The 13095-nt window shown below is 42.7% G+C and overlaps 1 protein-coding gene across 2 annotated transcripts in view; it reads left to right on the top strand.

Moving 5' to 3' along the window:
• LOC117255090 (semaphorin-5B-like) overlaps window positions 1-13095 on the top strand; it is a 38936-nt gene that overhangs the window by 21740 nt on the left and 4101 nt on the right. For both annotated transcript variants that reach the window (XM_033623657.2, XM_078165577.1), the window contains 15 exons: window positions 1121-1183; window positions 1489-1587; window positions 2636-2849; window positions 2929-3214; window positions 3314-3449; window positions 4583-4790; window positions 4889-5096; window positions 5713-5830; window positions 7147-7331; window positions 7770-7913; window positions 8022-8169; window positions 9085-9310; window positions 10208-10429; window positions 10506-10676; window positions 12845-12994. In XM_033623657.2, the coding sequence (XP_033479548.1) occupies window positions 1121-1183; window positions 1489-1587; window positions 2636-2849; window positions 2929-3214; window positions 3314-3449; window positions 4583-4790; window positions 4889-5096; window positions 5713-5830; window positions 7147-7331; window positions 7770-7913; window positions 8022-8169; window positions 9085-9310; window positions 10208-10429; window positions 10506-10676; window positions 12845-12994 (2578 nt within the window). The remainder of the gene's footprint in view (window positions 1-1120; window positions 1184-1488; window positions 1588-2635; window positions 2850-2928; window positions 3215-3313; window positions 3450-4582; window positions 4791-4888; window positions 5097-5712; window positions 5831-7146; window positions 7332-7769; window positions 7914-8021; window positions 8170-9084; window positions 9311-10207; window positions 10430-10505; window positions 10677-12844; window positions 12995-13095) is intronic.

The following is a 13095-nucleotide window of genomic DNA, read 5'->3' as shown; positions in this document are numbered from 1 at the left end:
TTTTTACATTTTTAAAAAGTAATATGGTGAAAAAAATTCTGTAAATATTTATTAAAAATTTTAAGTGAATGTGTTTAATATGTGTTTTTGTTTCACACACACACATTTTTTGCTTAAAGGAATAGTTCAACATTTTGGGCATATTTTCTGCCGCTCTTAGTGATCCTTTCAACCTTTCAAACCTTTTGAGTTTTGATACTTTAGGAAGATATAGCCATCATGTGTACGGTTACATGAGTAAAATTAAATACATTGATTGTAATGTATTAATTCAGCATCCCACATGTATGTAGTCTGTTTTTTTAAGATCAGTACCATGAGAGTTACCTCTTCAGCCTTGTGTTGCATTCATGTGTTGTTGGAGTAATCTGGAAAATCCATCCTATTTCATGGCTCACCTGAACTGTTTCCTTTCCTCTTTGTTACCAACGTGTTGTTTAAATGCTCCTAGTTTGTAGTATCCATGTTTCCACATTACAGCTTAAAGCACATGAACACACTGAAGTTGGAAGATTTATTGACGTAGCACGTAAATGCACCATTGACTTTGGCTAGTGGAGGTCTCTCGAGGACTCAAGTCCGATTTAATCGATCCTGGCTCGTTCACACTTCATTTGCTCTCGTTCAGTGAGTGTAGCTGCCTGGCTGTCGGGACTTGAGTCCGATTTAATCACGTCTCATTCACCCACCATAGTGGGCAGCACGAGCAGAACCCCATGATAAGAGGGCGAATTGGAAAAGTTGGGTTTCATGAACACTCGGACGTTCCTCAGGCTGACCCGGTTAATACTGGACACCGAAAAACAGTCGTTAAAAATGATTTGTTTGGTCTCTTTCGCACGTCACTAGCTGTCAGGTCTGATAGCTTAGCTTTACATAGAGACTGGAAGTAGGAGGGAAACAGCTCTTCTGTCCAAAGGCAAAAAAAAGTGAATAAGCATATTTACCAAAATGTTTAACCAGTCCTTTAAATTTTGCGCAAATGTTCCAGGTGTGTTTTCTGATTTTCTTATTACATGTAGCATGAAGTGCCGGTACCTAAACTTCTGTCTGTGCTGTGATGCTGTATAAGTTAATTTCGTTGTAAACAAACCAAAACATTAATATTTTTGTTCCCCAGGAGGCAGAATGGGCGCCCGATGAAGACACAAAGCGCTCATGTCAGAGCAAGGGGAAGTCTGAGGTAGTGTGTCATGTCATATAACAGTCCTCTTTCACTCTATTCAACATGCGGATCACCTGAAATAAGGTTTTATTAATAGACCTTTTTCACAGGACATTTTGACATGTCACAGTTCGAGAAGCACAGGTGTAAATAATGAAAATAATGATGGCTGAATTCCATTTAGCTGCTTTAATCACATGTTGCTGGTATTGTGCATGCTTCCTCACTGTCACAAGTACTGTGACTGCTGCGACAAGTCAAAATGTCTGCTGTGTGAAAGGCTAATGATGAACAAAGCTGAGTTGTGGTGTGTTTGTCCGCAGGAGGAGTGTCAAAACTACATCCGGGTTTTGCTTATAAGTGGGGGGACGCTCTTCATGTGTGGTACCAATGCTTTCACCCCAGTCTGCATAAACAGGAAGGTTGGTACAACAGTTGACCATCATGAGATGTGATGAAGCAAGTTTTGTTGAGCCATCGGGATCAAAATTAATCTGAAAAAATACAAGTGAGAACTCATTCACAACAGAATCTCAAGACAATTTAAAGCCTCTTCAAGTTATTTTTTGTACTGTAATGAAAGAATTCAAACTAAGTGCTGCCTTAAGGTAGAAAAAACACATTATGCAATCTTTGAAAACTTTTTTTTTTTTTCAAAATCACAGGAGTAGAAACTGATGGTTATTTTCATTTCTCATTTTTGATTAATCCGTCAAATATTTTCTTTATTGATTAATGAAATGTTTAGACTATGGAATAGAAAAATAGTTAAAAAAAATTCCTGTTAGATTTCTTTCAAATCAAAAGATTTTCCATTTACATGGCATAAAAGAGAAAAATGCATAAAATCCTCACATTTGAAAAGATGGAACCAGTAAATTGTGAAGCACTTCTGTGCAATTAAAAAAAATTGATTAATGACTCATCATTTCAGCCCTAAAAAGGAGGCTCTTCTGTGAAATGAATGCTTATGAATAATTGGTTTTGTTGGCTTTATGACCCTAGAAGTTATTAACATAAATAATAGGTTTTTATAAAGTCACCTTTCACCACCACAAAAGTTAAGTAAATTAAATTGCAACCCACAGTGCGAATCAAATATTAAAACAGAAGCTGCAGATTCTGTATTTCCCTCTAACAGAGTTCTGCAGGAATGAGTCCTAAAACCCAAAAATAATTTAGCAGTTTAGCACTTCCTGGTGTCCATGAAAGTTAATGCTTCAGAGACTATACTGTTTTGTTTAAGCAAAACGGGTTTGTATCATAAACGTTTGTTTGCCACTGGGCTAATTTTCTGCAATGATAAAAAAAAATCCAGTGAAAAAATACCACTGGCTTGTTGTCGAGGGAACCAGACCGACGCTAACTTCCATGTTGGCTTTAAAATAAACTGTATCACCGTAGCACTCTTTCATTTATTCGTTTGTTGTGAATTCAGTTGTGTTTTTATATGTTTCCACCTCCTGTCAGATTGATAATATCAGCCAGGTGTTGGACACAGTGAATGGTGTTGCCCGCTGTCCCTATGACCCACGCCACAACTCCACTGCCATGGTAACAGAGCGGGGCGAGTTGTATGCTGCAACAGTGATCGACTTCTCAGGACGTGACCCCGTCATCTACAGGAGCCTGGGGAACATGCCGCCACTGCGCACCGCCCAGTACAACTCCAAATGGCTCAACGGTAAACAAACACTAACTCCTCTTGTCTTCTCTTGATGTGTGTGGGTGTCATATGTTTTCATTCCTCCTGTGTCTTTTAGAGCCTAATTTCGTGTCTGTGTATGAGATCGGTCGGTTTGCCTACTTCTTCCTGAGAGAAACTGCTGTTGAAAATGACTGTGGGAAGATAGTGTTCTCTCGCGTGGCCCGGGTCTGTAAGAACGATATGGGTGGACGTTTCCTGTTGGAAGACACCTGGACCACCTTCATGAAGGCCAGACTCAACTGCTCACGCTCAGGAGAAATCCCCTTTTACTACAACGAGCTGCAGAGCACCTTTTACTTACCAGAGCAGGACCTGATCTATGGCATCTTCACCACTAACGTGTGAGTAATAATGTTCATTGTGGGTTAACGTTCTTTCTCAAACAGAAAATGGGAGTGCTGTTGTTTTGCCCTGTCTAATCACACCCTCCCGTCCTTTAGGAACAGTATATCAGCTTCTGCCGTCTGTGCCTTCAATCTGAGTTCCATCACCCAGGCCTTCAACGGACCCTTCCGCTACCAGGAGAACCCCCGCACCGCCTGGCTCTCCACCCCAAACCCCATACCCAATTTTCAGGTAACTCACGTTTAAACAACCTGGCTCCATACAGCTATTCTTCTCTGACAACATGATGTTGATAGCTGAGAAAATGTGAAGCAGGAAGTCTTGTCCTTCCACAGTTTCCTATCCTCCGAGAAGTTTTCTAAAGACTGACACTCATTTCGTGTTACGGTGCCAAGTGCAGAGATAGCTTATTGCAGTGTGGCACAAAGAAAGTTCTAGCTCAGCCCTGTCAAATATATCTGCAACAATAAGTGCTTGGCAAGTTTCCTAACGCATATACAAAATGTTCCCCAATATGGGCTGCAGGGACATTGTCGTGACATTTCAGTTTATGTAATCTCTGCATTTCATGTGCGGTAGTTTAGTTATTTTAAACTTCAGATTTGCTTTTATTTAACATACACTGTGATGGCCTCCTGCAGCTTTCACACTCCTTTCTCCTCTAGATTCAGACTTTGCATGTGCTCCTCTGTGTGAATGTCAGGGTAATCACCGGTAAGCACAGCCAAGGCTACATAGCTTGCAAATGATATTTTATCTGGGGGTCTGCTGTTGCCTGTGACTGGTATTTTCCCAAGGATCTGTCTGAAAGATGGGAGAATCCATCATGGAGATATGCAACATTTCTTCCACCACATATCCAGCAACAAGCTTCATTAGTCATTTGTTCCTTGTAGCCTGCAGCTGTCCACAAGTAAAATCCAGTTTTGGTTGTTTAGCCAGCGTAGGGCTACAGGCATCCTCCATAGCTACAGCGGGTTCATCTTTGGTGGGGTGTATTTCCTGGAGCTTCAGGTTGTTGTGCAGTTAGTTGTAGTCAGTGTTTTCTTTTCCACTATACTGAGAAAAACACAGGCGTCAGAGGAGCGACAGAGGTGACTGCTCCAGATAGCCTTCTGGAAATAGCTGTTTTTCAGACTTCTGATTGTCCAACATTTTTCTCTTCCTCTACTTCTTTGCATGATTGGCCAACATGGCTTCAGGGGCTACGGTTATATTGCCACTTTTTGGTTTAGCATGCATTTTGATTTGTGCTTGTGTGCACAGGATTTGTTTTTTGAGAGGAAAGATTGTTAAAAAAGATATCAGAAACATGTTTGAAAACCACCAGCCTATGTCCGTAATACCTGACATTACTCCCTCAGTGTGGCACACTGGAGGAGGGAGGTCCCGGGGGGAACTTGACAGAGCGCAGCCTCCAGGATGCCCAGCGACTCTTCCTCATGAACGATGTGGTCCAGCCGGTCACCATCAACCCTCTGCTCACCCAGGACAACCTGCGATTCTCCAAGCTGGTGGTGGACATCGTGCAGGGCCGAGACACCCTCTACCATGTCATGTACATTGGCACTGGTGAGCAAGACCGGAGAAAGCTGGGGTAAAATTGAGTAATAATAAACTCAGATGAAGAGAGTAGATCAGTTTCATCAGTTTCTCATTTGTCTAATCAGAGTACGGCACCATCCTGAAGACTCTCTCCACAACCAATAAAAGCCTTCAAGGCTGCTACCTGGAGGAGCTCAGGCTTCTCCCTCAAGGGCAGATCGGACCAATCAAGAGCCTGCAGATCCTCCACAGTGACAGATCTCTGATAGTTGGGCTTGATGACAGACTGGTGAAGATCCCATTAGAGCGCTGCTCCAGCTATCCAACTGAACGGTATGACCCAATGTACAAAACTGCAACATAATATTTCCAAAAAGTAAATGAGGCTTTCAGTAATGAGACTTAGATTTATTTCGATTTTCTGCAGTCAGTCCTTTGGTCCAAGTCGCAGTTTCAAATTTGGGAGTCATCTCACTTTGTGGGCTTGCAGCTACTGCTAGTGCCGGTGTGCAAATTACTAACTCAACTTGAAAATACTTAAAGAGATTGATGAAGTTAGTGCCATTAAAGAGACAAACACATGTGGGTGGCCAAGTCTGAAAGGCCCGCAATAAACGCTGACAAAGATGATTATGTTAAGAGCCCAGTTTATTTCCCCCGTAAAGAAACTGCTTTTGAACTGTCAGTCCATATTTTGGCAGAGCAGACATTACATAAGCAGGCATTAAATGAGTTTGTTGATGCTACTAGAATATGTTGACAACCTTACAAAATATTGTATGATGTCTCAGTATCAGTCCCTCCAGCAGCACTCCTACTTGAAACAGGGAAAACAATGATTATCTTGAAACATCCTGCTGAATGCACACTGTAGAAATGTGAAGACCATCGGAGCTTTTGACTTGACGTTTATGCAACTGTAACAAATGGTTGTCTGCACTCACATTAGTCAGTGCATGGAAGCTCGGGACCCTTACTGCGGCTGGGATCACAAACAGAAGCACTGCACCACCATCGAGGAGAGCTCCAACATGAACCAGTGGACCCAAAACATCACTGAGTGCCCAGTAAGATGCACACACAGTCAGTCTGGTGCATTGGTCCTTACTTTATTAACATTGTATTTTAAAATACTGGAGGATTTCATGAAAAATGTCTGAAAGAATTCCTCTTTGATTTCCGTGAGGTTATTGTCAAAAAAAAACATTGTCAGCAATCTTATAATCTATAATGAATTAAAGGGGACCTATTATGCTTTTCCTTATTTTCTGTCCGATATAAAATGTTGCAATGTCAGATGTCCACATTAAAATTGCCAAAGTTTTAATTAATCAGGTAAACATATGTAAAAGTAATCCCTGTGGGCAAAAACCTCAGGCTTCAGATAATTCTGAATACTCTGTTTACAACATTCTTTTCTACTTTACCTACAAGCTGACGTCAGCTTGTGACAGATTTCTTTTTATGGTCTTCTGCTCCAGGCCCGTGAATGCAAGTATTTGCATTACATACACTGCTACATGTAGCTACATGCTAACATCAGGGAAACATGTAATCTTGGTTGCCAGTGGAGCTAATTTCCCACCAGTTCCGGATCTTATTCCTGCTGGAACATGTCCGGATGTGTTTAAAAGCTTTTATTTTTTACAGATTTTTGGCAGTTTTCATGCTTTACTGAGGGATAGAGACAGTTGTGAAAGGGAGGAGTGAGCAAAGGACCTGTAGCAAAGGGCAATGGGCCGGACTCCTGACTTGGGCGCTGCGGTAAGGAATTAGTCTTAATAATAAATAGGCTGTAGCTACCGGGGTGCCCTATATAGAAGCTTTTATTGGCAATTTTTCATTGTAAAAAGTGCTTCTACGCAACACTACAGTCATTCCCCAGCTGCAAGTACACTGCTACATGTAGCTACATGCTAACATCAAGGAAACATGTAATTTTGGTTGGCCGATATTGCTAATTTTCCCCCAGCTTCGGATCATGTTTTTGCTGGAACAATTTCCAGGTGTCAAGATTTTGGTTTAAAATCTTTTAGTTGTGATTTTTCACAAGCTTAGCATTTCAGACAAAAGGTGAATACAGGTGTTCCAGCACAGACTGTATGAAATATAAAGCATTCTTTGACCATTAAAGCATGTAAACATGTTTTAGTAGAAACCCAAAATACAAGTATGAACCTGACAATGAGCATAAAAGGTCCCCTTTAAATTAATTTGTATTTGTTTATTACACAGTGCTATATTAAGTAATAATATTTTGGCAATATTTATAATTACAGGGCATCAAGCAGTAGATTTAGACCATTTTGGTGCATTAAGGCAAATGTGACATATTCATGTGCACATGGTGTGGACTTTAATCCCCTTAAATCCTCTCTTCGAGGTGAGGAACTTGACACAGGATGGCGGTTTTGGTTCTTGGGCGCCATGGCAACCTTGTAACCATGATGACGGCGAGGGCTCCGTCAGCAGCTGTGCGTGCCGGTCACGCTCGTGTGACGGACCTCTGGCCCGATGTGGCGGGGTCGAATGTAAAGGCCCAACTATCCAGGTGGCAAACTGTTCCAGGTACAGTCTCTTTATGCAAATATCCAAACATAGGGGTAGTCATTAGGAAGCTGCTGATTTTATATCAGGGCAAAGCTGGAAATAGTTAAACCAATGCAACCTTACGGTTTGATCATTAAAGTACCTGCTAAGAGTTAATACTGGACTAATAAACATTTTAAAAGTGGGCAAGTTGGAATGTAAAGCTAGTTGTGTAGTCTGTGAAGCTGAATGAGCTAATTGTGAAATATGTGGCTCATAATCTTGATAATGTTGAATTGTTGCTACATTTCCAAGCTAAAAATGTCCCCAAAATGTCCATTTCTATATATATGTATATTTGGGGGTTGAAGTATTCCTGAAACAACAGCTAACAACTGCTGGTGCTTGAAACAAGTTTAAAGAGAGTGGAGCTTTTGTGTGCCCTAAAAAACATGGATTTCCAATTCTGTCCCTCAGGAATGGCGGCTGGACTCCCTGGTCTTCATGGGGCCAGTGCAGCAGCAGCTGTGGTATCGGATTTGAGGTGAGGCAGCGGTCCTGCAACAACCCCTCTCCTCGCCACGGCGGTCGAATCTGTGTTGGCCAGGGTCGAGAGGAGAGGTGAGGAGGAATATGCTGACGTGATGTTTTCGCACTGGGAGGCAGAATGTACACAACAGAGTTAAAATATCACCACTTTGTATAGGATTGATCTCTCTGTGTTTGCAGGCTGTGCAATGAGAAAAAGCCGTGTCCCCTGCCCGTGTTGTGGACAGCGTGGGGCCCCTGGGCTCACTGCAGTGCTGAATGTGGAGGGGGCGTCCACTCCAGGACCAGAACCTGCGAGAATGGCAACAGCTGTCCTGGATGCTCCACGGTACTATAGTGCTTGGAATTAAAGAAATGAGGTTAAGATGTTGAGAACCACACTGAAAAGTGGTCCTTTTACACTGAATATTTCAGTATATTCTGTAAGATAAATATGGTTTAATTTTCTCCTCTGTGTCTTATTGATCACAAAAAACTACCGGCCTTTTCAAACTGGATACGTTTGTTAGAATACATGTTAAATTGAAGAGTCTTGCAATATTTATTATCGCAGTCCGCTTCTTATTTATGTTTCTCTGCAGAGAATAAATGATTTCGTTTTAATCGGTCCTTTAGGCTTTAGTTGCTACAGGACGGATAATTGGTTTATGAAATTAAAAGATTAATCCCCTTGGGGGCATGAATGTGCTCCGTAAATTGTAACCAGATGGATTATGGGATTTTTCTCCTCCCAGTTTTTCATGACCAATTCTTTTGTGCCATGGCCTGGCCAACTGCCGTTTACACTGTCCCTCCAAGAATCCACTTCTTTCCTCTCATGAGCCCTGATCTATAGGTTGTAGTTGCTAGTGGCATGCTCCCTCACTGGCTTCCCACCCACAAACATTGAGAGTTGTGTTTCTTGAACCCACGACAGAACTAGGAGAAGTCATTGTGTGTCTGCAGCAAGATGCAGCCTTTAGTGCCACCTTAAGTTTTGCCTCTTCACAGCCACCAGAAGAGTTTAAGAGGTTCTATTAAACACAGTAATTGGCTGCATAATAAAGTCCCTCCAGACAGAAATGCAATATTTGTGTTGTTTGGTGTTGTTTATTAAGGCAGCATTATGTCTCTGCAAGCTGTTTACAGTGAATTACTGAAACAATGTGATCCTATGGCTTTGGGAGGTAAAGAAAACAAAGGGCAGCAGCAGCTCAGTTTATTCTACATTAATGGTGATAAACGCCCTCCGTCCTGTTTGCAGGAGTATAAGGCCTGTAACCTGGAGGCCTGCCCTGAGGTGCGCCGCAACACCCCCTGGACTCCCTGGATGCCAGTCAATGTCAGTCAAGATGGGTCAAGGCAGGAGCAGAGATTCAGGTACACCTGCCGGGCACTGCTCCCCGACCCCCAGCAACTCCAGCTGGGCAAGAAGAAGATGGAAACCCGGTTCTGCCCCAATGACGGGTCTGGAGCCTGCCAGACTGACTGTGAGTGTGAGCCTTGATTTTTGGATGAAAGCAGTCTAAAAACAAAATGAACCCTGGTTTAACTCTACAGACCAGTCTAATATACTGTATCTGTAAAACCTGCTGAACTAGAGCAGCATCTGATTGGGCTTTAAGGAGAGCTGCTGGTGGCTGAGCTCCCAGTTTGCCACAATAAACACAGCTGGTCTCATCAAAAGCAGGATGCAGCCAAACTGTTTTGTAGACATCAATCGGCAGATTGATTAAACATCATTGAGCCGTTATGGGGACACACATGTCCATGGCTTTTCCTTCTTTCCTTTCACTGAATTTTTCAAACAAAACCAAGCGAAATAAAATCATATTTAGGTATTTACTCCGGCATAGATGAAGCTGACAGGCTGATAGTGTCATTTTATTGTTTCATATTCTGTCGCTGCTCTCGTCCTGAAATATTTCTGCTGTCCCCATTAAGAGCCTCAGGAAGCACTTCTCATTCATATGTAAATAATTTCTGATTGTGGATGCCTGTGTGTGTGCGGTGTGGCGGGTGTAACGGAAAACGAGTTCATTTTCCAACGTGGCCCAGATTACACCTCACTAATTAATGTTTCATAACAGGCTGTCTGTCTGCAGAGTTTGGCAATGAAAAGATAAAATCCTGCGCTTTATGTTTGAGCTCATTGAAAATTTAGAAGTTTAGATTTTCTGAGCGATTCACTCATTCAGCAGGGCGGATCAAAAGATGCTGGAATCAACTTTCAGTCATTTCTTTTGAATCAAAGTCGTGTCAGTCATGTTTTCTCTTCCTTAGTGCTGCATGTGAAAGGGATTTTCAAAAATCATTTTTTATGGTGCATTTTAAAGGCATCTGGATATTAATAAAGCAAATGACAGGTGTTTTCTGTGTATCTCCAGCTCTGGTTGAAGACTTGGTGAAGACTAGTGGGCGAACTCTGTCCCAGCCCCAAGGTGTGCGCTGGGGATTGTGGGAAACCTGGTCCAGCTGTTCTCAGCAGTGTTCCAGAGGCTTCCGAACCCGCAAACGTAGCTGCTCGACCGCAGAGGGCAGGACCAACCCCAGCGCCTGCGTAGGATCCCCAGTGGAGTATCAGGACTGCAACACTAAACCGTGCCCAGGTGACAGGAAGTTTCAGTCTGTCAGTGTAGTTCTGACTATAAACAATACATAAATAAAGCTAATTATGTGTTCCAGTGAGTGGAGCCTGGTCCTGCTGGTCCTCCTGGTCACAGTGCTCGGCCAGCTGTGGGGGCGGACACTACCAGCGGACTCGGACGTGCAGCAACCCACCACCCGCCAGCGGAGGAGACATCTGTATAGGCCTGCACACTGAGGAGGCGCTCTGTAATACACATGCCTGCGAAGGTAAATCAGCAAGTTCATCAGGTTTTCATGTAAAACTAGCTGGCTTCTAATCACAAAATGTGGCTGAAAAAAAAAGAAGCTTTTGATTTAAATAACGTGAATCATTGCATTATGTGTAAAAGGGATAGTTTGGATTTTTTGAAGTGGGGCTGTATGAGGTACTTATCCATCGTCAGTGTATTTCCTACAGTAGATGGTGGTCGGCACGTCCCTTGCGTGCAGAAGCAGGCGGGAGTATTGCAACAGAAGCTAAGCAGTAAACTACTGTGGACAGGGCAGCACGTTCTGGCTCCGTCCCGGGGCCTCCTACCAGTTGGACGTGCCAGGAAAACCTCTAATGGGAGGCACCCAGGAGACATCATAATCAGATACCCGAACCACCTCAAGTGGCGCCTTTCAACATGAAGGAGCAGCGGCTTTGCTCCGAGCTACCTCTGGGTGTCTAAGCTCCTCACCCTATCTCTAAGGCTGAGTCCAGCCACCCTACAAAGGAAAATCATTTCAGCCGCTTGTATCTGCGATGTCAGTCTTTTGGTCACTACCCAAAGTTCATGACCGTAGGTGAGGGTTGGGACGTAGATGGACCAGTAAATCCAAAGCTTTTATTCATATTCTTATACAAACTCCAGACAATGCCCGCAGAATCAGGTCCAGACATTATCTGGAGTTTCTGTTTTACACATGAAGCAGGAGATTGTTTGTGTCAAAAGCGTTCTCCCCTACTGGAAGTACTCGATGTGGTTTCGGTGAGGGTTGGTGCATGGGTAGAGCTTGCACGAAGCAGGACATGATGCGGATACACCACGGTCACATAGCCGGTTCATGATTTGGTCACGAACAACAGAGTCTCTCGCCAGTCTTTTAATTTGTCTGACAATTTCAGCTTCGGCAGAAGTTCATAAATCTCTCCGGTCAGACATTTTCGTTTCTGTCTTTGTGTAAGTAACCCTTCTTCTTCACCCTCAGATGTTTGTTTTCTTCCAGTTTTGCGCAGGCCGCATGATAGAAATCTCCATCTACTGTAGGTGAAACACTGACTCTGGATAAGTACCTCATTCGACCCCACCTCAAAAAATCTGAACTATCCCTTTAATATCTGCTCTGGTGCTTTTCTTTGTCATGTACTTTGTAAGTTTGTTTCCAAAAGTGCTTTCAAGTTTATTGTCATTTATCATAATTGTTACACCATAAATACACTCCAGAGATTCACCCTGTCTCTCCAGATTAAATAATGGTGTTTGTATGGGTACCGGTGGGAAATCTCCCCTACACAGCAAATGGTGAATCGATATTTGGGTTGAGGTTGTTGGAGCCCATCCCAGCATGCATTGGATGGAAGTCAGAAAATAAACAGGAAAAAAGACAGCTTATAAAGTAGCCTGAATTTTTTATTATTCACCCCGATATGGAGGCATGCAACTTGTGTGCACCTTCATTTTTCTGTGGTCTGGAAAGCAGATTGGTGTCATCAACTACTCATCTATTCTAAGGTTTTGTTCAATAAACAAAGGAACACAAGGAGGCTGAACTGTGACTGGTGGTTGACTGATGATGACCACTGCGCCCTGGCCAACATTTCTCAACCTGCAGTCCTGCACACTTGGTGATCCTGACATGAATAATATTATGTTATTGAAGTTAAAAAAAAAACAAAACACCTTCTGCTTTTCCTGAGCCCTGTCATAGATAGCGGGTCTGGTTACATAATTTAATTACATTCTTAAATCCCTTGTTTTTTAATCCTGGGGACTTTATTTTGAAGTGGAGAGATATTTCATAATTGTTTGATAGTGACATGCTGATGCTGCTTTTATACTACAGGAAATAAAACAGGGAGATAGAGACACAGAAGCAGGTCCCAAAACATCTGCATCCTGCATGTTATATTTAAGAGTATGTCAACTTTTCTACCTCAGCCAAAAGATTTTCAGGCATTTTTGCAATTTATGGTGTTTCTATTAAGGCTTTGTCTGGCAAATTCAACATAATGGGGAAAAGTGATCAACAAATGGTCGTTGGAGGAGTGAGGTATTAAAAACAGGCTGGACACTAATTTATTGACATTAAATTAGAAGAAAAATTAGAGTTTTTGCCCAAAATAAATCCTGGATTTACTGCAAAGCAACAGCCAACAACATAATGCAATGTGCAAATCCACTCTTCATCAGATTGGGGTGAATGGACAGAGTGGGGGGACTGTGATGAAGACGGTCGGCAGCATCGCACTCGTCGCTGCAGCGAGGACCAGCAGGCTGAGGCCAGCCTCTGCCAGGGTAACATCACCCAGTCCCGGCCCTGCCAGCCTCACGAGGTGCCAGGTAAGCACATGCTTTTGTTAATAAATTGCTGGGACAAATTTGCTGCATATAGTAAATTGCTGCGGACTGTTTCTGATATAAGCTGGAAAAATCCGGTTTTA

This window comes from Epinephelus lanceolatus, chromosome 24 (assembly GCF_041903045.1).
Source record: "Epinephelus lanceolatus isolate andai-2023 chromosome 24, ASM4190304v1, whole genome shotgun sequence".
NCBI classification, from domain to species: Eukaryota; Metazoa; Chordata; class Actinopteri; order Perciformes; family Serranidae; genus Epinephelus; species Epinephelus lanceolatus.
This window is presented reverse-complemented; position numbering and strand designations above follow the sequence as displayed.